Source organism: Sciurus carolinensis, chromosome 13 (assembly GCF_902686445.1).
Source record: "Sciurus carolinensis chromosome 13, mSciCar1.2, whole genome shotgun sequence".
NCBI lineage: Eukaryota > Metazoa > Chordata > Mammalia > Rodentia > Sciuridae > Sciurus > Sciurus carolinensis.
In genome coordinates this window covers 17,824,140-17,847,875 of record NC_062225.1, presented here as the reverse complement: position 1 = coordinate 17,847,875, position 23,736 = coordinate 17,824,140, and the positions used below count along the sequence as shown (strand labels likewise).

Sequence of the window (23,736 nt, the reverse complement as noted above, 5' to 3'; positions counted from 1 at the left end):
TGGCCATTGAAAATGAAAGGGATCTGTCACTCCCTGGGTCCTGGTTTGGTGTAGGCCATTCTCTGGGTGAGTAGTAGGCATTATTACATCTGGTCCTGGTCCAGAAGGGCCTTAGGCCATCAGCTCTCATGGTGACCATGACTACTGTCCCCAGGTGCAGATGAACAAATTTCTGCACTTCAACACATTCAGTTATCACCTCAGAGAATTAAAGGTACCATGACCAGAGCCCTGTGAAGAAAGAAATACCAAGCAACACAGGTTAATACCAAATTCAGAACTAGGGGAATCGAATCACAAAAGAATATATATTTTGCTTGCTTAAGAAATGGAACTGTTCCAAAGTTATCAATTGTGAATGGGGGAAAGAAAAGCAGGTCTTGGAAGTCATTTAACTTCGTAGTCAACAGCTAAGACAATTCTAGCTAGAATATGAATCGATTAATGAAAACCAGGAGATGGCCAAAAAGAGATTAAAAACCAGGGTCACAGCACAAGTGCCAGATATTTTTAGGTGTTGATATTAAACATAGTTTTTCAATGTTTGCAGAGAATCGGCTCCTGTAGTATTGGTAGGAGCTTGCACTGTGTCCATGTACTTTAATCATTGACTTTACATACAAGATTTGATTGTCCCGCTTGACATTTTTTTCTCTATGCACACACTACCTAGCTGTTCTTTCTTAAACTAGAACTTTAAAGACTAAGTCATTCCATGATGGAATAAGCTGTGTTTCTGACAGAAGCCTTAATTTTGACCTGGAAAAGCAAAGGAAATTCACTTGCCCATTGCCTGGATATCTGCTAAGAGCATGGCTCCCACAGTTGGGATTTTAGAGGACAGTCTCTGAATTTGGACCTGGAGGAGCAAGCATTCAAGCTCTGTAATCAGAACTTCCGCATTGGTAGATGAAAAGGCTTACCAAAACTAAATCCTGTTTCCACAGGTCTGACTTGCAGGGAGACTCAGTTCAGTGCTTTCCCCCCTGCACAGCTGGGACCCCAAGATCACTACAGAGCTGGACTTACTCTGTGCCCCTCAGAGAAGTGGGCAGGTTCTCCTTGCCCCCCATTGTGCTTCTCTGTGTATTCTTTAGTGGCCAGTGCAGAAGTTTGAGAGATTAACTGAGAACAGCAGTACACAAAACCAATTTAGGGAGCATCCTGGCAAGAAGCAGTTAAAAGAATAAACTAAAAGCTGTCAATTCAGCGAGGCATTGTGACGCATACCTATAATCCCAATGACTTGGGAGGAGGATTGTAAGTTTGAGATCAGCCTCAACAACTTAAGTGAGACCCTGTCTCAGAATAAAAACGACTGGGTATGTGGCTTAATGGTAGAGCACCCCAGGGTTCAATCCCCAGTACAACCAAAAGGAAGGGGGGCATGGAGCATTAATTCCCCAGTAATTTGTTTCTGTTAGTGATTCACAGACAAAAAGGATGGAGCATACTACAGTGACACGGCCACATCAATGTTAATAGCAGCTCAATTCACAATAGCTAAGCTATGGAACCAACCTAGGTGCCCTTGAATAGATGAATGGATAGAGAAAATGTGGAATATATACACAATGGATATTACTCAGCCATAAAAAAGGATGAAATGCAGTAAATGGAAGGATCTGGAGAATATCATGCCGAGAGAAATAAGCCTATCCCAAAAAAACCAAAGGCCAAATGTTCTGTCTGCTATGTGGGTGCTAACACACAATAAGGTGGGGATGGAAGAATAGAAGTTCATTGGATTAGACAAAGGGAAGGGAAGGGAAGGGAGGGGAGATGGGAAAAGGAAAGACTGTGAAATGAATGGGACATCACTTTCCTACGTTCACATATGAAGACACGACCATTGAAACTCCACATCGTGTACAACCACAAGAATGGGAAGTCATACTCCATGTGTATATAATATGTCAAAATACACTCTGGATGGAATGTGGTTTTATTAAAGTCTACTTTTTTTTAAGTGATTGGATGCAGCTTATATACTCTGTGGAAACACATTTTTATCACATTTTTCTCTCTTTCAGGCTCTACAACATCATCTTCCACTATCCATAATGAAGCCGAGCTTGGTGATGATGACGTTTTCACGGTAAGTTCCCTTTGTCCTTTTCTGTCCACGTTAGATGATGACTAAGGACAGAAAGCTTCTGTCATTGCACGAGACACCTTGCACTGTGGCATTAGCTCTCGCTGCCTGGATGCCATCAGGAATCTGTCTGGCATCCGTTTTCTGTGCACTGGGTTTGCCCCTGTTGCTCACGTGCAGCAGTACTGTCCACCACCCAGCACAGCAGTGACAACTCTCCCGAATCCAAATCCTCTTTCGTCTTCTCTGAAATCTAGAGTGACCATCTGCTTTGGTGTGCCAGGACAGTCCTGGTCTTAGCACCCAGAGTCTCTAGTCCTGTGGAACACTCGGTCCAGGAAAACCAGGACAATCGGTCCCCCTGCCTGGAATCTTCTGTTAATATCCCCCTGGCTTGGAGAGGAAGCGCCTGAGGCAACCCTTCCCTTGGGTACTTCGAGTCGGATGAGAAAGACCTGGAGGCTGAGCCGAGGGCAGGCCAAGGTGCCCAGGGAGGAAAGGGCTCAGACGTTGTGACACAGCTTGACTCAATGAGATGTAACTGAAGACGAAATGATTTCTCAGCTTGCTTCTTCATTTAAAGCCTGTGCTGCTAGAAGTTAATTAACAAGTAGTTCATTGCCTGCCTACTGTGAGCTTAGAAAAGCGAATGACTTTGGGGCAGCAATTTTGTGACCCAGGACACTCACATCAACAGGTACCTAAAGAACAACATAACGAATACCTGTGTGCCCCGTACCTAGATTCAGCAGTTGCAAATTCTGGCACGTTTGCTCGATCTGTCCCAATATGTGTAGTTACACATGTACATGTGCGTGTGAGCCCCTGTGCACACGTTTTTTTTTGTTTTGTTTTTTTTTGTTTTTGCTACACCTTTCAGTTCGTTTTGCTTGTGAACCTAAAACTGATCCCCCAAAAAAGTCTAATAAAGATGTTTTTTAAAACAATAAGACATTTCCCTATATAATCGCAACACCATTACTATTCCTAAAGAAAGTTATTAGGAATTTCATAGTGTCATCTAATATCTACTTCATAGTTACCCAGTTCTTTTGTAAACTGTTCTTTGGTTCATATTTTTAAGTATTGGGAGCGACCTCTTGACCTTTTTTCCCGGGGCACTCATGGTTTGCAGCTAGAGAAATGAAAGACGCTGCTTGGGGACTGCAGTGGTGCCTAAGCCAAGGTTCCAGGGCCACAGGAGGTAACGGGGTGGTCTGCAGAGATGGGCTAGACCCACGTGAGGCCTAGAGACTGGAGGCTGGACTGAACCTCCGTGGCATTTGAAGTTCTGGAAAAGGCTTGACCATAGGGAGCCAGAGGGGCAGAGACAGAAGCAGGGGTGTGGGTGGTGAGTTGCCTGAGCTTCGCGCATCCCCGCCTGACGTGAACAGAGCGTGGGGGTTTCAGGAAGTGAACTCCGTTGTCCTTCCTTGGAGCGCCTGGTGTGATGTGGCTCTGAGCAGGCTTCCTCTAGTGCTCCGAGCAGATCCTCTCAACAGTTGGCATGTTGCTTACATCTGTTCTTTTGTCACGTTTCGGGAGACAAACAACAGCAGGCGGGTTAAAAGGTGGCTTCCTGTGCTCCAGAGCAAAACTGTCCTTCGCAGCTGCTTCCCAGCTACCTGCCAGAAGTGATTTATGGAATCGAGAGAGGGTGAGAGGGAAAGGAATGATGGAAGCCAGAATCCGTCCTGGTCTTGTCCTTCAATCCACAGGGGATCCACATAACACAGAATGCCTTGAAAAAAAAGGTTAGAAACAGCCCTGCGCCTCCAGATGTTTGGAAACTCACTGGAGAAGGAGCGCTACTTAATGAAGTGCCTTGCACGTAGTCCCTGATGTCAAGGGTCAGTGACCCTCCATCCATTTGTTTACAAACAAGGACCTACTTATAATGGTACCTCCCTTCCCCAGGAAAAGCTCTGTCTTTAGGCTGTGGATTTTTACAAATACACCCTAGGAAAAGTGGGGTGGGGGGTGCCTACATGCCAGGTTTCCGTTTGTTCAGAGTTCCCTGTCTCCAGACTTTCTGTCCCAAAACAGTAAATAAGTGTGAAAGCGAGAGCCAAGGAAACTAGCAACTGCTTTATCTCCTGTGTAGTCTACAGCTTCCCAAGTTTTGTTGTGTCCTGAAACTTAATAATTGGAAGACAGATGTTTGGAACTTGGAACTCATTTTTCAGAGTATAAATAGTGGTTAGACCCTGCTACAGCTTACGTTGGGCCAGGATTATAGTCATTTTCCAAGAGAACAGCATGTGAATGGGAAACCTTTAGAGTTGTCACTCGGGGAACCAGGAATATCACTGGAACCAGGGGGGTTTCTGTTTCAGGAGATTCCTTGGGACCAGGAGGAAAACAGGCTACCGTGGACAGTGTGTGGATGCAGGAGCAGCAGCATTCCCTAACATTCTACGCTGGGGAATGCCGAGGTTTGGGCATGGTGTGTCCCCCAGGAGCTCGTGTGTGGAGCTCAGTCCCCAGTGTGTGATGTTTGGAAACAGTGGAACCTGGTAGGAGGTGTTTAGGTCATTGTGGGCACTGAGATCAACTTGGCTCCTGCAGGACCCCTGGATATTTTCGAGAGCGAGTTGGTATAAAGGAGTAAGCCTGGCCCTCCCCAGCCTTTCTGCCACCCCCTTCTGCCGTGTGAGCTCACTCTGGCACGTGCTCTCACTGGTTTTCATATATGTATATTTTTAGTTGTAGGTGGGCACAATACTGTTATTTATTTATCTTTATGTGGTGCTGAGGATGGAACCCAGCAGCTCACACATGCTGGGCAAGCGCTCTGCCACTGAGCCACAACCCCAGCCCTCTCCCACCACTTTTGAAATGCCGTCTGCAGTGGTGCCCTCACCGGAGCCAAGCTGATTCTGGTGCTGTGCCCTTGATCCTCCAGAATTGTAAGCTAAATCAACCTCTTTTCTTTATAAAGTAGTCAGCCTCAGGTGTTCGCTTTAGTAATGGCAAACAGACTAACACAGGGAGTAAACCTCCAGCAAGGGGACAGCCACTTTGCCCCTCCGATGAGGTGGTCGTATGGCGGGTGCTCACAAAGTGAGCTATCTGTGCTTGCACCTTCTCAGCTCTTAGAGTTAGTTCCCAAACCAGCTTGTCCTCCTCACTTCTCGGGATAGGAAAAGAAGTTGCATTCCTAAAGGAAAATGCCCAGCCTGGGCACTTTGTGGCCAGTGGCCATCATCATTTCCTCTGCGGGCCAGATTATAAGCAGGTCATTTGTCATTGAGTCTGTAAGCTGGTGAAACCTCGCTCTGTAGGTGTTCAGTGAATGGGGAATCTGAACCCCGGATATAGTGTATCATGATCCTAAGTTTTCATGTCTTATTCATTTGCTCTTTTGTTATCCTCAAGGACTATTTAGAGTGGGCGACTTTGAGGGCTGCTCTGTAGGTTCATATTGTGATTTGGACTGTTTTCTGCCTGTCTGGTTGGGATCCGAGCCCCCAGGCAGCACTGCTGCCCACACAAGCTTGGCCTGCTCAGGCTTCTGTCCTCCCAGCTCCTTTCTCCCTTGGGGCACAGTCTTTTCATAGCCCCCTCGACCCCTGGGGGCCTCAGTTATAATGATGGGTCCAGCTGAGCACAAACACCTAGGTAGCAAGGGTCTCCAGCATTATGTGTGAATACAGGAGGGATCCCACCATCCAAGTCATTTGGTACCAATTTGTAAGATGAATAATGTAAAGAATATAAAACAAAGTGGCTAGCATTCTGTGACGGGAGTTTTGGGTATTTGCTGAGAGTTGTCTTGCTTTTTTTTTTTTTCTTTTTTTTTCTTTTTTTTTCCCTCACTTCAGAGCTGGGAAACTTTGAGAGACAGAGTCTAAAGCCCCAGAGCTGGTGCCCTCTGTTGTCCTTTGGTAACTGGAAACCTAGCATGCCTGGAGAGGGCCCAGGTAGGCTTGTGCCGCCAACACGTAGCTCTGTAGATGAGCTAAGCTGGTTTGGTCCCCAACCTAGAACTGACTTCCAGACCCCTGTAGTTGAGGACAGTTTGGGGCTGGCAAAGAAGAGGGTTGTTGAAGAAGGAGGTAGAGAGAGAAAGTGGGCTGTAGAGAACTGAAGACACTCTGAATTTGGTGGCCATCTTTATTTTCAAGATCCTTGTTGCTAAGGTCTGGTCCATTAAAATCTAGTGCTTTATTTATTGCTGCAGAATCTTAAAATCATTTTTAAATGTTAGCAGCATCTTCATAGAGAGACAAGGATAATTTTGAAATGCTCTGGGGAGGATGCAGCTGCAGCGCATGCATAATTCCAGAGAGGCTAATCCAGAATCAAGTCAGCTGTCCTTGTGCCGAGTGGCTGGACTCAGGCTCTCCAGCTGGGGATTAGGGAAATAGTTGCTTCACAGGAAGATTCTTGGGGGTGTATAGTCAAGGCTTCATCTTCCATAATAAGAAGTCCTTAAATAATTGCTAAATCTGAAAGGCAGGAAATAGTAGCACAACCATGGCATTTTAAAAATGAAGACAAATGCCAAAAGAAAGGGCCGCAAGGATCGAAAGTAAATGGGAACGGGAAGCTGAGATGGAGAGGCGTCGGCTGAGGGGTTGCTGTGTGGTTTATTAAACTCCAAACTGTAGATGTGTTCTTGTTGGTTTGTTTTTGGCTTTGTTTTTTAAGAAGGGAAGGAAGATTTGAGGGGGTTTTCTCTAGGGGGACAGGGGAAAAGGAAGAATGGAGAGACTCACCTGAGTCGCAGCACCCTGATGCCCGCCCCCCATCTCAGGGTTCAGAGGGACCCAGCGGAGGGTGGGTTCTGTGACTCCGGGTGCTTTCTAGTGGCTCTCGCTGTTTTCCCTGCCCACTGTTAGGAAGCAGTGCCGTGGTGCCCGTCCGCTCCCCGCCCTGCGAATGCAGAAATCCTCTGGTACTCTCATCCCTTAAATAAAATGGCCTGGTGTCCCTGGGCAGGGTGGTGCGCACCTGTAATCCCAGCGACTTGGGAGTCTGAGGCAGGAGGATCACAAGGTCCAGGCCAGCCTCAGCAACTTAGCAAAACAATGTCTTAAAATTTAAAAAGTAACAAGGGCTGGGGATAGAGTTCAGTGATAGAGCACCCCTGGTTCCATCCCCAGTACTACCAGGAAAAAAGAAAAGGAATCCTGTAACCTGCGTATATCCTTCCCGTGTACTTTAATCATTTCTAGGTTATTTGTAATACTTAGCACAATGTAAATGCTATGTAAATATTCACACTACACTGTTTAGGGAATAATGACAAAAAAAGATGTCTATACACATTCAATATAGAGGCCCTTTTTTTCCTAATTATTTTTGATCTGCAATTGGTTGGATCCATGGATGTGGAACCCATAGATACAGTGGGTCAGGTGAATGGTCACCAGGTACATAATGGTACATTAAAGGTAGACTCACTGGCAGGAGCCAGCTGGAAATGTTTGCTTGCTGGGAGGCAAGGAGCGCTGTAGCCATGCCAAGGCCTTGGAATTGTACGAGTTGGAGTCAGAAAGGATGGCGAGTTCAGCCGCTCCAGCCTCCGTCCTTCTGGCACATGGAGTAGGATGTCCCCCATTTTACGGAGTTGCACAAGCAGCCAGGAGTCGGGGGTGACTGGCCTAAGGTCACACAGCTGGCTCTTGGTGAGGGAGCCACCAACACCACCCACCAACTTCCTTGATCAAATAATTACCTGTAAGATATTTCAGCTATTCCATTTCTAAAACAACAACCATATGCAAGAGTTATATTAGAGAGTCTCTTGGACGCAGGTCGGAAAGGGGACAGATAAGACATAAATGTGTGCTCTGTCAGCCTGTTCCGGTGATGGACACGTTGCAGTGAATATTTTACTCCCAAGGTCCCCAACATGGCTGCTCCAGGCTTGACCCCAGGAAGGCCTGCCATACAGAAGAGTTTTAGGTTTTTCTTCTGTAGGTTTTCACCAGCAAAGTACTTTGTTGCTGCATTTGGGCAGCCTTCTCAGCCAGAATTTCTAATCGAGCCCTAGAGCCATGCAGCATCCACCGCATGTAATAAATTCGCTTTTCTCCTGTGTGCTTAAAATGATCCCAACTATGATTCATCCTTCGCAAAAAGGAGAAGAGTCCTTCATCTGGTTTTGTGTGAGGCTTCATGCTCTCTCAGGACCAGCTGGAAAGGGCTGTACTGGGGTTATTTTTGGTGTTTTATCATACCTTATTTTTTCCTGTAGGCAGTTCTTTCACACAGGAAAAATGCCCTGTCTCTGCAGTAGCATCAGCTTCTGGTCATGTTTTTGCCTAGACTGGAAAACTTGGTCCTTCCTCATGCCCTATGCTTGAACCTCTGATATCCTGTTTATTGCATTTTATAAAGCGTTATTATAACTTTCTGCCTATTCAGAGCGGTTGTCCCTAATGACATCTCAGACTCCTCATGTCCACCCCAGGTGTTCTCGAAAGCACACAGTTAAAAACTAAAGCACTGCCAGGTCACTCACCTGTATTCCCAGCACCTCAGGAGGCTGAGGCAGTAGATCACAGCTTGAGGCCAGCAACTGGAGACCCTGTCTCCAAAAGAAAAAAGATCCAGAGAGTGTTGGGAAGTCATTTGTTTTATCCTAAGTGGGCTTTTGTCCTAATATGTGCAGGTGGTGCTTATTTCCGTCCTTTATTCGGGGGAGACAGTGAACTGGTTTTATAATCTTCCCGGTGTCCTTTACAGAAGGGCAGGAGAGCACATTTTCTTTTTTCTTTTTTTGTTTTCCTTTGGTACCAGGGATTGAACCCAGGAGCACTCAGCCACTGGGCCACTACTTTGTATTTTCTTTAGAGACAGGGTCTCACTGAGTTGCTTAGCACCTCGCTGTTGCTGAGGCTGACTTTGAACTCATGATCCTCCTGCCTTAGCCTCCCAAGCCACTGGGATTATAGGCATGCGCCACCGCGCCTGGGCACATTTTGCTTTTTCTTAAAGTGTTTTTCTACCTACTTCACCCCCAGCAGACATAAAGCAGAAGGCAAATCTGCCCTTTGGGTAACGAATGAAGTTCTTTTACGGTTTTTCTAAGAAGGGGAGTTTTTCTAAAGGTGAAGTGGGGGGCAGTTCCAGAGGGTGGACTCAGGGTAGTGACCTGCACTCAGCTTGGTTCTGCCCTTAGTTAACTGTGACCACCGGCCCTTTGGACTCGAAACCTTTTCAGAGGAACATGTTCCTTTCTAGTGTCCACTTGCTGGCCCCAGGGATGTGGAGTGCTCTGTGTCTGGCAGTACATGACAGTCCCTGCAGCTGGCCTGTGGGGCACCTATCACACCTCCATCTTGACAGAGAGTCAGCGAAGCGGCCTGTGCTCAGTTCCACACTGTGCTCACCTGGACTGCAAACCCCAAACCTGCTGGCTGCCTGCCAGGGAAGTTTAAGAGAAGGAAGTTTGTTTTTGTTTTGGGGAGAGAAAAAAATGTGTACATTAGTGCATTTATAATTCAGTGTAGTATTTGGGTTCATTTTGACAAAACCATACATGCAGGGAACTTCATTTCAGTCCTCCCTCCCCTCCTCCCCTCTCCTCCTCCTTCCTGGTCTCCTTCCTCCGCTCACCACATCACTTCCTCGTACGTATACATACAGTGGCCATTCCCTTTGGTAACTTCAGTTATGAATATAACCTGAGTTCGTTAAATTCATCCCGTACTTCTTCCCCTTTTCCTTCCTTCCTCCCCACTCCTGTTCTCTTTCTTCTACTCCACTGGTTTTTCCCTGCATCTTTATGACCTCTGATCCCCTCCCCAGCCACTGAGAAGGAAGCATTTATTCAATAAGTCTCAGAAAATTCCCCATGCCAATGTGCCATGTCCCTTTAATGGCAGAAGAGCTGCCTGCGTGAGGGCTTTCCAGCTTGTCCACTGCCACAGCCCCGTCTCCTCCCGTGAGGTCCCTGGTCCCCCTCGCATACCTGAAAGCTCCTGTCTCGTTTTCAAAGATCAGTTGATCAAAGTGGTTTCTGTTCTTTACCTTTGGAATTAAGGGTTCAGGTCCAGAATACGGGGGAAAGGAGAGCAGTAAGTAAAAGAGAAAATACTTTGAAAATACAAATAACTTCTCCAGAGTGTCACTAGTGAAACTGACCTTCAGTGGGTTGTTAAGAGAGGCAAAAATAGGGGACTAGGGTAGAGCGCATCCCCTGGGGCACAAGGCCCCAGGTTCCACTGCTGGAAATGAGAAGGAGACGTTTGGGGGGCCGTCCTCTGCTCCAGGTCGACCCAGGGCAGCAGGAGGTCTGGGAGGCGGGTGGACGGTCACCATCCAGCTCTCACCACATGGAAGGGGTTTCGACGACATGCGGTACCGACAGTGGCTAAATGAATACAGCTAGGTGTCCACAGGCGCACACCAGAGCTTGAAATGCACTCAGGAAGCCACGGGCTTTGCTGGGCCTCCCACTGGGTCTGTCTGTATCTGTACGTGTGTCACCTTTTTAAGGTGTAGATGCGAAGCCCCTCTTCCTCCCATTCCACTAAGTCATACGGAGCACGTACTCAGGGTTGCCTGAACCCCAGCCCTCCGCTGCCAACCTCTTGGCCTTCAGCGAAGTCACACTGAGTTTTGTCCGTCTTTTCCTTTCATATCACTATGTCCTCTAACCTCAAAATTTAGAAATGTGAAGCCCGTGTGCTGGGAATGGGTGTGGGGTGGAGCCCAGGGCCTCACACCTGCCGGGCCCAACCACCCAGCCCTAAAGCTTTTCTCAGAAATTGTTTTTGTCATTATTTTTCACAATGGAAGAATCATCCGGGTCCTGAAGAAGGAATGTCCCAGCGTCTAGGACAGTCATCTCTTTCCCCTAGCAGCTGCTTCTCAGATCCAAACTGCCTGCTAGCCGAGCGCATAAGGAGTATGGGTCTGGCCTGTTTCCTGCTTCCCTCTTTGAAAGAGGACACCTGGAACCAGTGTAGGCCCTCAGGACAGGTGAGCTGGAGCTACCTGTTCCCTAAGACCTGTTGACAAAATAGCTGGCAGCTTTCTGTTTGCCCAAAGAGAGCGTCCTGGCCGTAGGTCTGTCAGTTCAGTGAGTGCCCGGCGAGGCTTCGGGCTTGTCCAGGCAGCCCGCACACTCCTGGCCCGTGCTTAGGGTGTGCGGGGAGTGGCAGTCCCAGTACTGGGGACGGAACCCAGGGCACTCAGCCTTTGTTTTTATTTTGAGACAGGGTCTTGCTGAGTTGCTCAGGCTGGCCTCAAACTTGCCATCCTCCTCCCTCAGCCTCCTGAGTAGCTGGGATTACAAGTGTGTGTCACCTTGCCCAGATTTTTTTTTTTTTTAAATAAAACAAGAATCCCTTGCAAAGGGACAGATACTACTTTGGTTGCACCAGCTGCTCGACTCTGTTTGATAGTACATGGCAGCAAAAATCATGCAAATGTGGCTATAAGTTTTAGTTAACCTCCTTTAAAAATTCACAATATCATCAGCATGAGCAGACAGGGCAGTTCTGCTTCAGTGACGCCTGTCACTCTTGAACCCGTGCAGCAGCAGGCTTAGGTATCTGACTCTGCGGTCCTTCGGAGGCGGAGGGGTTACACGTGGAGTCGCTAGAGAGCTCACATAGACCTTGGAGATCATTTGATCCAAGTCACTGATCTCTTCAGTCAACGCTTGTGTTCCTGGGACACAGGGATATTGGTTTGCTTGCCCCTCTGGGCCCCTTCCTGGGCTTGGAACCCCCAGAGGCACTCTTAACCTGAGCTCCATCCCTTTTTTATCTGGCCGTAAACTTACAAGCCTCCTGCCTCCGCTCCTGAATCACTGGGATCGCAGGCCTGAGCCACTGCGCCCAGCATTTGCTTACCTTCCGAAAGGTGGGGTGTGTCCCCATTTGTCCCCCTCCCCGCAAAGAAGGAAATTGCCAATTGCCTGCCTTCGCCTAGTCCCTGCTTCACAGGAACATCCTGTTTGAAAAAGCTGTGAACCAGGTGCCCCTTGCTAGTTCCAGGTGTTGCTGAGAAAGCAGCCGCAGGCACAGCGCTGTCTGCCAGCTGCAGCTGCTGCTCTGCCCCGTCCCCATTTGGAACAAAGAGCAGGGAAACCCAGGGGGATTGAAGGGATGTACACAGTCCCCAGAACACGGGTGTCACTTTGAAATGCATAGTCCTGTTCATCCTGAATGCCCCCAAAGCACTTGGGCAGCCGCCAGGATCCGTCCCAGGTGGAAAGCTCAGGCAAACTGTCTCCTCAGCTGGCCTGGCCCCTCAGTTCTTCTCCTCCCTCCTCAGACATCCCTGATCAAGGAGGTTGGCCCTGAATGAGGAAGGCTTGCTCCTGGCCCAGGACTCCCGAAAAGATGCATGTGTCCCTTTAAGAATTTCTGGGTGAACTTGGAAGAATAGCCAAGCCTCCAGTAGGGAAAGATCACATTGTTCAATGTGGACTCGGCACGAGGGAGCTTGTCTCAGTCAGGTTCAGCATTGGGACTCACCAGGCAGCCTCCTGCCTCCATTCAGACCAGTTCCCATCCTCACCAGGCAGCACTGACCCTGGAGAAACAGCCAATTCACAAGTTCAGGCAGCCTGGTGTCTTTTGCACTTTAGATTTTGATTTATTGTCACGATAGCTTAACATTAAGGCCACTTTTTTTAAACTAAGTGTGTGGCACACACCTGTAATCCCAGTGACTCAGGAGGCGAAGGCAGAACAATAGGAAGTTGGAGGCCAGCCTCTACAACTTATCAAGTCCGTGTCTCAAAATAAAAGATAAAAAAGGAGTGGAGATGGACTTAGTGGTATAGCACCTCTGGGTTCAATCCCCAGTACCAAACAAACAGATAAAGTCAGGTTTTTTAAGTTTGGGAATTGAACCTAGGGGTGCTTTACCACTAAGCTATATCCCCAGCCCTTCTTATTTTTTGTGACAGGGTCTGACTAAGATGTTGAGAGTTTCGCAGAGTTGCAGAGGCCGGCCTCAAACTTGCCATCCTCCCGCCTCAGCCTCCTAAGTCACTGGGATTGCAAGGCATGTGCCACCCTGCCCAGCAGGCACTTGTTTTTTCCCTGTCCTGCCAGAAGCCTTGCCAAAAGATACACTAAGGCAGGAAAAGATGGTACAAATATCAGAAAGTAGAGCAGACTATCCTTCATAAGTAAAATAATGTACTTAGAAAAATCCAGACAAACTCCATCAAGCTTGTGAGGTTTGTAAGGAAACTGCCTAAGCAGAGTGACCAGGTATAGAAATCTGTAACTCTTCTGTAGATCAGCAGCCGGTTTTCTAAAAGATGGTCATTTTAAATGTCATTTCATTTTTGTAGTAACCTTGAGGAAGATTTTAGCTCCGTGTAATAGATGTAAAAACCAGAGTTAAAGATTAACTTGACCAAAATCGTGCACCTTGTAATTAACAGAGAATGGTTGAAATCTGGTGTGCCTGAGCCAAGCTCCTGTGTTTCTAGCACATACTCCACCGTTTTGTTCAGTGCCTCTTATTAGACTGGACATTTCTTAACTGGGCATCTTTTTAATAAATGGCCATCGACACTATGTCAGAGTGAAGCCCAGAGGCCGGATTTCTTTGGAGGTTATTACATGTGTAGGTGGCCAGGGCTGTGCTGGCGAAATCGTGGGGACAAGACCTCCCAGGAGTCCGCAGTGCCCAGAAGACAGTGCCGCCTCACTGTCCACAGCTGGCATTAACGGCAGGCTCTGCCCTCCCTCCCTCTAGAAGCCTGAGGTCCCGAGCCCAGAGTCCTGGCAGAGTCCCAACGATTCAGAGAAACCCACCCAAGAGAAGTCAAGTTGAAACCGTGGCCACAGACCACACGATCGCTGGAACTGGCGGCGAGGGTGGCCTGTCCGCCTGCTGCGTTGGTGGGTGTCCTCTGTGCACACGCAACCAGCAGGGCTGTGTGAGCATCTCGCCCACTTACACCTCCGCGGGGTCCGGGCGCTGCTCTCCGGCTCCCGGGCTCACAGGGAGCCGGTGTCGAGGAGCACACGGTAGACGTGGCCTCCTTTCGTACGTTCCGTGTGTGGGTCACTGCCGCCCTGGGGGTCTGTGATGGCGCAGCTCTGAAACAAAGCCTGGGTCAGCAGTGGAGCCGCTCTGGCGTGCCCTCCCTCCTGGGTTCACACAGACCACACAGGCGCACGTGGATGGCGCGGGCCAAGCCGGATGTCCCCTCCACTGGGCCGCGTGGGCGGCAGGCTGCAGACACGCCTGCCGGGACACCTGGTCTCCTTGCCCCTCTGTACACATCCGTCAGCAGGTGAGGAGCCGCTGAACGTCCTCTCCCAGTCCCGCTCGCAGTGGCCGACATCTGGGGTCTCTGCGTGTGACTGTATGGTGGGAAGAGCCACCAAGGCCCAGGAGGGGGTGGATGCGTTGGATGGGGTGCTTCTGACTGGCCGGTGGAGGCTGGGAACACAGGGTGTGCCTGGCTTCTGAGGAGGACGTCCTACACTGTTAACCCCAGCGTGGGTCCCAGGAGATAGGGTGGCTCGTGAGCAGATGAGTAAAGGGAGGCGACTGGGATGCGCTGCCTGGATTTCTGGGAATTGGAGGCTGGGAACGTGTGGCCGTGTTGAACACATGGTGCCTGTGTTAAAGTCGACCTGTGAGGTGACCGCAGTGTGGTGCTGGGTAGGGACGTCCCTCTCGAGGCTGGAATCACGAAAGGGCCCTTGTCTGCTCACTCCAGAGATCTTTACTGAGATCTGTAAGACCTTCCAATTCCGAGACGGCGCCCCGAGTCTCCTGGGTTTGTGTAAAGCAGAGTATCCCCTCACTTGGAGGAGCTGTGTTCACATCCACCTGAACAGAGCGCCTCCCAGGGTGGGATCTGGGAGGGGGCTCGCCTCGGGCATCAGTAGGAATTAGGAAGCCCACCAGGCTTGTGGTCAGGGGCCAGTGTTTCCATCCCTGCTGTGCCAGTGGCTTTGTGCTGCAGTGGGCGGGAGCCCACATCTCTCGGAGTCTCCACGCACCAGTGTGTCACAGGGAAACACACCTGCAGGGATGTGCTAAGGGAGCCTGTTCACCTGAGGCTTAGAGCCTGGCATGTTGTAAGCACTCATGTGACACAGCACTGTGTGTGTGTGTGTGTGTGTGTGTGGTGATGAGGGTCCTGGGGATTTAACTCAAGGACATTCTACCACTGAACTCTACCCTCAACCCTTTTTTTATTTAGAGGCAGGGTCTTACTAAAGTTACTGAGGCTGGCCTCGAATTTGGCAATCCTCCTCCCTCAGCCTCCCAAGTAGCTTGCTTGTATTACTGGCGTGCACCACTATACCTGGCATCCTGAGTTTTTCTGAATCAATTGAGGAAAGAAAAAAAAAAAAAAAATGAGAGGCCCTCTGTTATGGATGAGGCTGGCCCTGGTTTACATCTGCAGGAAGTGGATGTCTTTGGACTGGACCTGGGATTCAGCAGACCTGCCCCAACAGGCCCACAGGAACTGGAGGGCAGGCCCTCGCCCTCGCCCTCCAGGCAGAACACTCAGGCATGTGATGGCTGCCAGCTCGTGCTATTTGTCAATCAGGTGGCTCCCAAGAAGCAGAGGAGGGACGTTGCGGGCTCTACCCAGTTCTTCTCCAGCCCTCTGGGGGAGGAAAGTGAGGACAGAGAGAAGCCAGGAGCGTGAAGCGGGCGGAAATGCACCAGAGAGGGGACCCGAGGTGGGGGAAGCACACCTAAGTGACAAGCCTCATGCGCCATGCCTAAGCTACACAAGGACACACGCACCTCACTGAGACATCCTAGAGTGCGCGCTGCGGGCGTGCCTGGACCCGGAAGCTCAGAGCTGCCTTCTCTTGGTTCTGCTTTACCTCACCCTCAGACGGGACCCTTCCCTGCGCCCTCGCCAGAATTCCAGGCTTAAGGGACCTTAGATCTTTACTTCAGAGGTGGAGGCAGCAGCTTTCTAATCTCCCTGTCAAGTCTCTCTGTATTGCCCAGAGAGGACTGTGAACACATAGGAATTAGCACTGTGGATTAGGAGACTGAAACAGGCACCAGCCTTGCATCACAAGTAGAGAAAAATCCAGAAAAGGGCTGGGGAGATAGCGCAGTTGGTAGAGTGCTTGCCTCGCAGGCACAAGGCCCTGGGTTCAATCCCCAGCACCACACACACACACACAAAAAAAAAATCCAGAAAAGATGGGTCCCTGAACTGATGCTGGACATCTCTACCAAGTTTTTAAAAATTAACAATAGTTGTATCACATAATAGAAACAGGGGTTTCTTTTTTCTTTTTCCTGAATTCTTAGACCCATTTTACTGAGCATATATTACTTCTAAAAATAAGGGTGGAGGATAAAGAGAACTTTTATAAGTCTGCTTGTTTTAACCTGGCCTTGCCCCCAAGAGGATTTATGATAGTTAATGAAATAAAAAAAATAGATAAATGAGACAAAGGAAATAAAACAATAAGAAGCAATAGCTAGGTGTGGTGGCACACTCCTGTAATCCCAGCATTTTGGGAGGCTGAGGCAGGAGGATCACAAGTTCGACGCCAGCCTCAGCAACTGAGGCAGGCCCTAAGCAACTTAGTGAGATCCTGTTCCAAAATAAAATAAAAGGGCTGAGAATTTGACTCAGTAGTTAAGTGCTCCTGGGTTCAATTTTAGTACCGCCCCCCCCCCCAAAAAAAAAGAGAAGCAGCAGCAGCAACATCGAAGGAGGAGTTTCTGAGATTTACCAGAATTAAGAAGAAAAAGGAGCTTTTTCATGGGGGTGGGGGGTGTCTGTCACTCTTAAGGAAACAGAAAGTACAGTGGGGATTCTGAGGGGCCCTGGGGTGGTTTCAAGTTTTCTTTGGTGGGGTGGTGCTGGGATTGAACCCAAGGATACTTTACCACTGAGCTGCATCCCCAGTTCTTTTTATTTTTCATTGTGAAACAGTGTCTTGCTAAGTTGCTGAGGCTGGCGTTGAACTTGGGATCCTCCTTGCCTCTGAGTTGCTGAGGTTACAAAGTGCATCACCATGCCCAGCTCTGAGGCCCTGGTTTCAGGCGGTGGCCAGCAGCATTTAACAAAGCCCCTGGCAGAGCAATCACCGTCTGGGGTCCGCTAGCCTGCTTTGTGGGGTCTCAGGTGGTAGCAGTGAGGCCCCCAGTGCCTACGGGGTTGCATGGGCTCTGCCCACGGCCACAGACCACACCGATACCTGATCACCTCCAAGAGAGGGTTATCTGGACTCCAGCCATGCATTGCCACCTCTGCTGGGCCATCCTCCTTCAGGCTGGAGCCCACCGGGGGGCCTGGTGTACTGCTGATCCCTCCCCCACAGCTTGTCGCTACTCCCATGTCTGAGAAAACGTCCCAGGGCCCGGTGCTCCCAGGGCCCGGTGCGGGGGTTTCTCCACTTGTTGGGCCAGCCGTGTCATGCTTAGACAGTCTGGCCCTTCGGGGGTCTCCTGCTGAGGCCAGGATACACTCAAGACTGTGGAAGGCCAACGCGAAGCCACAGCTGGCGGGTAGAACGGTGCATGCTAGGGTTTGGTGTGTTTGTTAACTGTTTCCTTTCTGCAGCAGTGGGGGTTGGAGCCAGGAGTGCTCCACCAAGCTATGCCTTCACCCTTTTTTATTAACTCTCGGTTACTTCCCCTCTAAACAGACAGCCACAGACAGTTCTTCTAATTCCTCTCAGAAGAGGGAACAGCCTACTCGGACAATCTCCTCTCCCACGTCCTGTGAGCACCGGAGGATTTACACCCTCGACCCATACCCCCCGGACCATTACCACCTCGACCAGGTGAGCAGCAGCCTGTTTCCGAGGTCACCAGGGCCTGTCCTCGTTCCACTCCTGCTCAGCTAAATGCCCCCGGCCCAGGCCTGCTCTGTTGAGCTTTGCACCCCCACCCAGTGTTGAAGGTGGTTTTGATGGTGGCAACTCAGCTTAGAGATTTCGGGTGCCGACCACCTTGCCACACCCTTTATCTGCTTTGTTTGGTATAATCCTCTGGAGCTACCCCACAAGCAGGTCATCAGAAACCTGAGTTCATAGATGTGGGAGTGGTAGGGATGTGGGGTACCTGACAAGGAATTCAACCCACATCTGTCGCCACCCAGGGTGCCATGAGTCCTCTGTGTTCTCTACCTGGAGGGCCTCTGACTTGCTGTGACCTGTAATCCAAGCAACTCAAGAGGCTGAGGCAGCAGGATGGCAAGTTCAAGGCCAGCCTCAGGGACTTAGCAAGGCCCTGTCTCAGAAAATGCAAAGGATTGGGGGTGTAGCCCAGTGGTACAGCGTCCCAGTACCAACCAAAGAAGGCTGCACACCTGGCTGGAGCTCCCAGCGTGGCGGGCTGCAGGCCCAGCCTTGCTTAAGGGAGCAGGAGCTGGAGTCTGGAATTCACCGATTCAACAAATGTTTACTGAGCGGCCGCTTTGTGGAGGAGGTTCCCAAATAGGGAGGCATGGCCTGGTGCCCGTGCAAGGTAACGTGGCCACCACAGTGTTTTGAAATGAGAAGAAAGACACACAGGGCAAGTGAGTTTTTAACAAAGCTAGATTTGATTCTTTCTAAAAAGATTTTATTGTGTGCTTCCTAATATGTTGACATTAAAATGTGCTTTTTGAAAAATTACAATAGCGGCAGAGGGAAGTGTATTTTTTTTACTTTCCTTTCTTTGCAAAATAAAAAATAAGGAAGACCCGAGATTTGTTCAAATTCCTTCCAGTTTGCGATTTTTCAACATCTTACAAACTGATTTGGAGACTCTGACAGGAAGTAGGGAAAAGCTAGTGAGCCGGGCTCCCGCCCTCAAGGGGCTCATGATCTGGTGGAAAGTGTGGTTAAATCTGTCAGCACCTGATCAGTTCTGTTGGCAGTATGGTAACGACAACGATGGTGTCCGGTGTCAGGCCTCCTGTTTGTCGGGCACTGGGCTGACCCTGTGCGTGGGTTATTCCGTTCATTCTCCCAGCAGGCCCACGCAGTCAGAGGGAAACAGAGTCTTCATGACCTGCTGGCAAATTCTCTAGTACTCATGTGCCTGTAGCAGGTCACTCCAGAGCCCTGCTCCACTCCTCTGAGAAACCTGCATGCCCAAAGCCTTCAAAGGCAAGAATTATCTGCCGCATCTGAGACCTGGGGCAAGGCAGGAGCACATGCACATAGCCATCAGCTAGATAGTGTTCAGCACCTGCCGCTCTGGAGGAGGTACAGTTGCAGACTACAGCAGGAAGGACTCTGCCTCAAGGAATAGTGCAACTTGGCTTGGCACAGAGCCTGGCAGGGTTTGAACCCCGCCAACAGCTTCCAGGGCCTTCACTCTTACCCCTCTCTGATCTATGCAACTTCTCCCAACTGGAGTCTTGTACATATTTACATTTTATATGTATTTATGCACACACACACACTACACACATTTTATTTCCTAGTATCCCTTTTTGCTTTCTTGTGAACATGAGCTAAAGTGCAAGATGCATCTTATATGGTGACCTGGTTTGCACATTTTGTATATACATAAGGAAGTTACCTTACAGCATGCAGTGTATGCCGGTATCTTTTTTTTTTTTTTTTTTTTTTTAGAGCCAATCTTATGAAAGAGATCACGCTGTACAAAAATGGGACCTAAACTGTTAGAAATCACTCCAGGGTGCTACTGCCTGAGGAGGTTAGATGAAGCAGACAGGTCCAGTGCCACCTCGCTGAGGAGTGCTGGGCTTCTCCGTAGTCAGACTGTACTACTGAGATGCGCACACTTTCCTGTTTGGTAATACCGCAGCGAAAAAGGAGATAATGCCGATCCCCACCCATTTAATTTGTTTCTGGATCCCGTAATGGATTTAGACTCACAATTTGAAATACTTCTTGGACCAACAAGATGTTGAGTAACTACAGAAGGGGTTGATTTCTTCAAGAAAGGCCCGCACCAGTGACACTCCACATCACGTACGACCACGAGAGTGGGGTCCTAATTAGAATTAGTTATATTCCACGTATGCATGTCAAAATACCCTCTACTGTCAGGTCTTCCTGAAAAGAACAAATTGAAAAATTGGAAAAGAAAGGCCTTAGTTGAGGTGAAAGGTGCATTTTGGAGGCTTGGGGAGGGTTTGTATGGGGGTTTTCGGGGTTTGTTTTGCTTTTGTTTTTCCTTTTCTTGTTCGTTTTTGGCGGTAAAACGACATCTGGTTTTTCCCTGGACAGCGGATGCCAAGGCCCTACCCCCAGGTGAGCTTCCCGGACGACGACGAGGAGATCGTGCGCATCAACCCGCGGGAGAAGATCTGGATGACCGGCTACGAGGATTACCGGCACGCGCCAGTCCGGGGCAAATACCTGGACACCTTGGAGGACGCGGACTCCTACGTGCGCTTCGCCAAGGGCGAGGTCCCCAAGCACGACTACAACTACCCCTACGTGGACTCCTCGGACTTCGGCCTCGGGGAGGACCCCAAAGGCCGCGGGGGCAGCGTGATCAAGACGCAGCCCTTGCGGGGCAAGTCCCGGCGGCGGAAGGAGGACGGCGAGCGCTCGCGGTGCATGTACTGCAGGGACATGTTCAACCACGAGGAGAACCGGAGGGGCCACTGTCAGGATGCGCCCGACTCCGTGAGAACTTGCATCCGCAGGGTGAGCTGCATGTGGTGCGCGGACAGCATGCTCTACCACTGTATGTCGGACCCCGAGGGAGACTATACAGACCCTTGCTCGTGCGACACTAGCGACGAGAAGTTTTGCCTCCGGTGGATGGCTCTTATTGCCTTGTCTTTCTTGGCCCCCTGTATGTGCTGTTACCTGCCCCTTCGGGCCTGCTACCACTGCGGGGTGATGTGCAGGTGCTGCGGCGGGAAGCACAAAGCAGCCGCGTGACTCCGTCCCCACCCCTCCCGCCTCCACCCACAGCCACAAGGGAACTTGTTGTCTCTCACATACTCTCATCTTCTGCCCTGCGCCCTTCCACTCCCGGGGCGAGGAGTGCAAGAGGCCTCCCAGATCCCTGGTCCCCTGAGGCACCATTCCAGCCTGGGGCACCTGCGCGGTGGACTCTCCACCCTCCGGCACCCACTGCGTCAGCCACACGCCCATACCCATGCTCGCCCAGTGTTCTAAGGAAAGAAACCTCTTGCATAGACTCGCGTTCTTACCAACCCGTAACCAGGCTAACGTCTTATCCACGTCTTGATTTCCTGTCTCTCCTCCCGGCCTCTTCCAGTTCGAATGAGTCTGCAGTGGAAACTGCTGATTTTTTTGGTGGGTTTTGTAGTTATTCTTCCCGAGAGCACCGAAGACTGTCCCTCAGTCTGGCTAGCCTGTTGCTTGCAAGCGTCAGGTTCCAGGGGAAGTGGGACGTCAGAGTGCTGAAACCCACCTGGAAGAGTTCTCACCTGCAGTCAGTTGGCATGTATAGGAGGTGAGCTAATTAACCACCTTGTACCACAAAACAATATCGCTTTAACTTTTCTAAAGCCAAATTTCCCATGTAAGCTGCCGTTTCTAGCCTTAGCCCATTGTCATTTTCTGCCCCCCCAATCTGTTGAATTTATTCACTGATGCAAAACATTCACCTATAAAATGACTGAGAATTGAGCCTTAATTTCAGATTAACTTGTGAGAATCAGGAAAAATTCCTTAAACTGCATCTCATCCTCTTGGACCAGGGCTAGAAAGGGGATTTCAGGTTTCTATGAGCCTCCCCAGTTAACCCCTAAGATAGAACTTTTTAAAATTGTGTTGCCGCCACTTCTCAAAACTTAGCAATATTAGAATAAGACGTTAATGAAGTAAGAAATTTTGCTCATCGTTTTGCAAACCGAATAGTCTACTCAAACACAAACCAGTGTTCTTTGAGAAACACTAAGGTTGTGACTAAAACCATAGGAGCTCTCCCACCCCACCCCCAGCAACTATTTTATATCAACCGGGGGATTTTAAATGTCATAAATTTGAAGAGTGGTGGGTTGCATTTTGTTTGTGGGTTTGTTTTTGTTTTCATTTTGGAATCAATTTCACATCACCAGATTCTTCATTTATACTTGGGAAAAAACAAGGCCATATGTAAAAACCCTTCCAATGCCTAAGTGTCTTCTCCTGCAACTCCACACCCAGACTTGCCACTTTGGGTGCATAGATGGTTAGGTCAGCCGACTTGAGTCTACCTGTCACCTTGCCATGTAGGAGGCTTCTAATTAGATGAAAAAGAGTATTTTTCTAATATATTGCAAAGAATAGCCAAATCTTCTTATTGAAGAAAAAAGAAAAATGAACAGTGGTTACCTGTACCTAGCATAGTACAATCAGAACCTCGTGGAGAACACAGGGGCCAGGCTTGCCGATGCTGGCTGTTCTTCCCGCCACGATCTTCCTATGGTAATCGCCAGCCGAGGGCACAGCCTGGTCCCACTCTCCTCCCTCTCCCCCTCCCTTCTTTATTGCACACAGGACAACAGTCTTCAAGGAAAGGGACTTTCTTCCAGTCTGCCATTCGTACTGGGAAAGTGCTAGCCATGCTTACCTTCATGGGAATGCTATCAGCTCGCCCGAGAGCCCGTCACGCTTCTTTAGACAGATCATCCGTGTAAATACCCAATGTGCTTATGAGTTAGTTGGTAGATGTTTTCGTTTGTTGGAATGACTAGTTGGGGCTTTCCAGTGTGGAAAAGGAGCAGAGAGCTGTCCGTCTGGATGGATGGAAGGAAAGAGAACCCCTTCCCTGCCAGGAGAACACCCAGCCAGCCTCCGATGCTGTGGAGGACCATCTGCCCCAGCCCGAGGTGTTGCCTCAGGGCCTTTCTCTAAGGTCACCTCTCTGCAAAGCACAACACTAATCTATGTTCACCAGACCTCAGTTCAGTGCCCCTATTTATTTCAGTGAGAACACACGCATCCCAGACGCTTTGTTTGTTACCTGTATTTAGTCGTTACTTGTTCTCTCTCCCCTTACCCCTCGCTGGTTTTCCCCCTTCTAAAGAGTTATGCTAGTGAATCGTGGACCGCATATCCTTTTTGGTTTGCAAAGGCAGCGGTTAAGGGCACAAAGACAGCCATGGGGACATTTATGTAAATACGTCTCTTCAATTGCCACACTGCAGCTGAACAGTGTGTAGTATTTTCCCAGTCAGCTTTGCCATACTGACGTCAATCATTTGAGAGAAATTATTCAGATTTTATTTTTGTATCTGTGGTAACAAAACATTAACCAAAAGATTTTCTGTTCAGAAGCTTCCCGGCCCTCCCCCAAGCTATTTGCTCACATTAACAAATTAAAGTGCCTGAAGCATAATTCATTCTTCACCTGTGTACTAAAAATCCTGTTGTATTGATTTTTTTATAATAAGCCTTTTTACCTCTGTGTAAAAAATATATATACAAGTGTATGATGTACATTTTAGTTCTTAACTTTTTTTTATGGTTTCTAATATGTATGACCAATGTAGCCATTGCTTTAAAATGTACCATGTAAATATAAACACATCCTATCAGATGCCTGGCTTTGGGGTGTTTGTCTGGCTGGAGACGGGGAGGCTGTTGAGCCTCGGCAGACCTGGGAGTTCTCCCACACAGGATGGGTTGGCGTTTCCTTTGCAGAAGGACGTGTGGACACCAGTCTGTGTTTGTGAGGCCCTTCCCGCCTAAGGTTATGTCATATTCCCAAGGGGAGACTGCATCTTCGTGGCCTCCACTGCCTCAAGTGAAAGGAATGCTTCGTGTCACCGCCCGGGGAACACC

General features: G+C 49.2%; 1 protein-coding gene across 1 annotated transcript in view; it reads left to right on the top strand.

Annotated features, from left to right (window-relative positions):
• Spred2 (sprouty related EVH1 domain containing 2) overlaps positions 1 to 23,485 on the top strand; it is a 124,567-nt gene extending 101,082 nt beyond the window's left edge. The window contains exons 5-7 of the mRNA XM_047522775.1: positions 2,034 to 2,098; positions 17,674 to 17,811; positions 20,215 to 23,485. Of these exons, the coding sequence (XP_047378731.1) occupies positions 2,034 to 2,098; positions 17,674 to 17,811; positions 20,215 to 20,880 (869 nt within the window). The 3' untranslated portion in view covers positions 20,881 to 23,485. The remainder of the gene's footprint in view (positions 1 to 2,033; positions 2,099 to 17,673; positions 17,812 to 20,214) is intronic.
• The last annotated feature ends 251 nt before the right edge of the window (positions 23,486 to 23,736 follow it).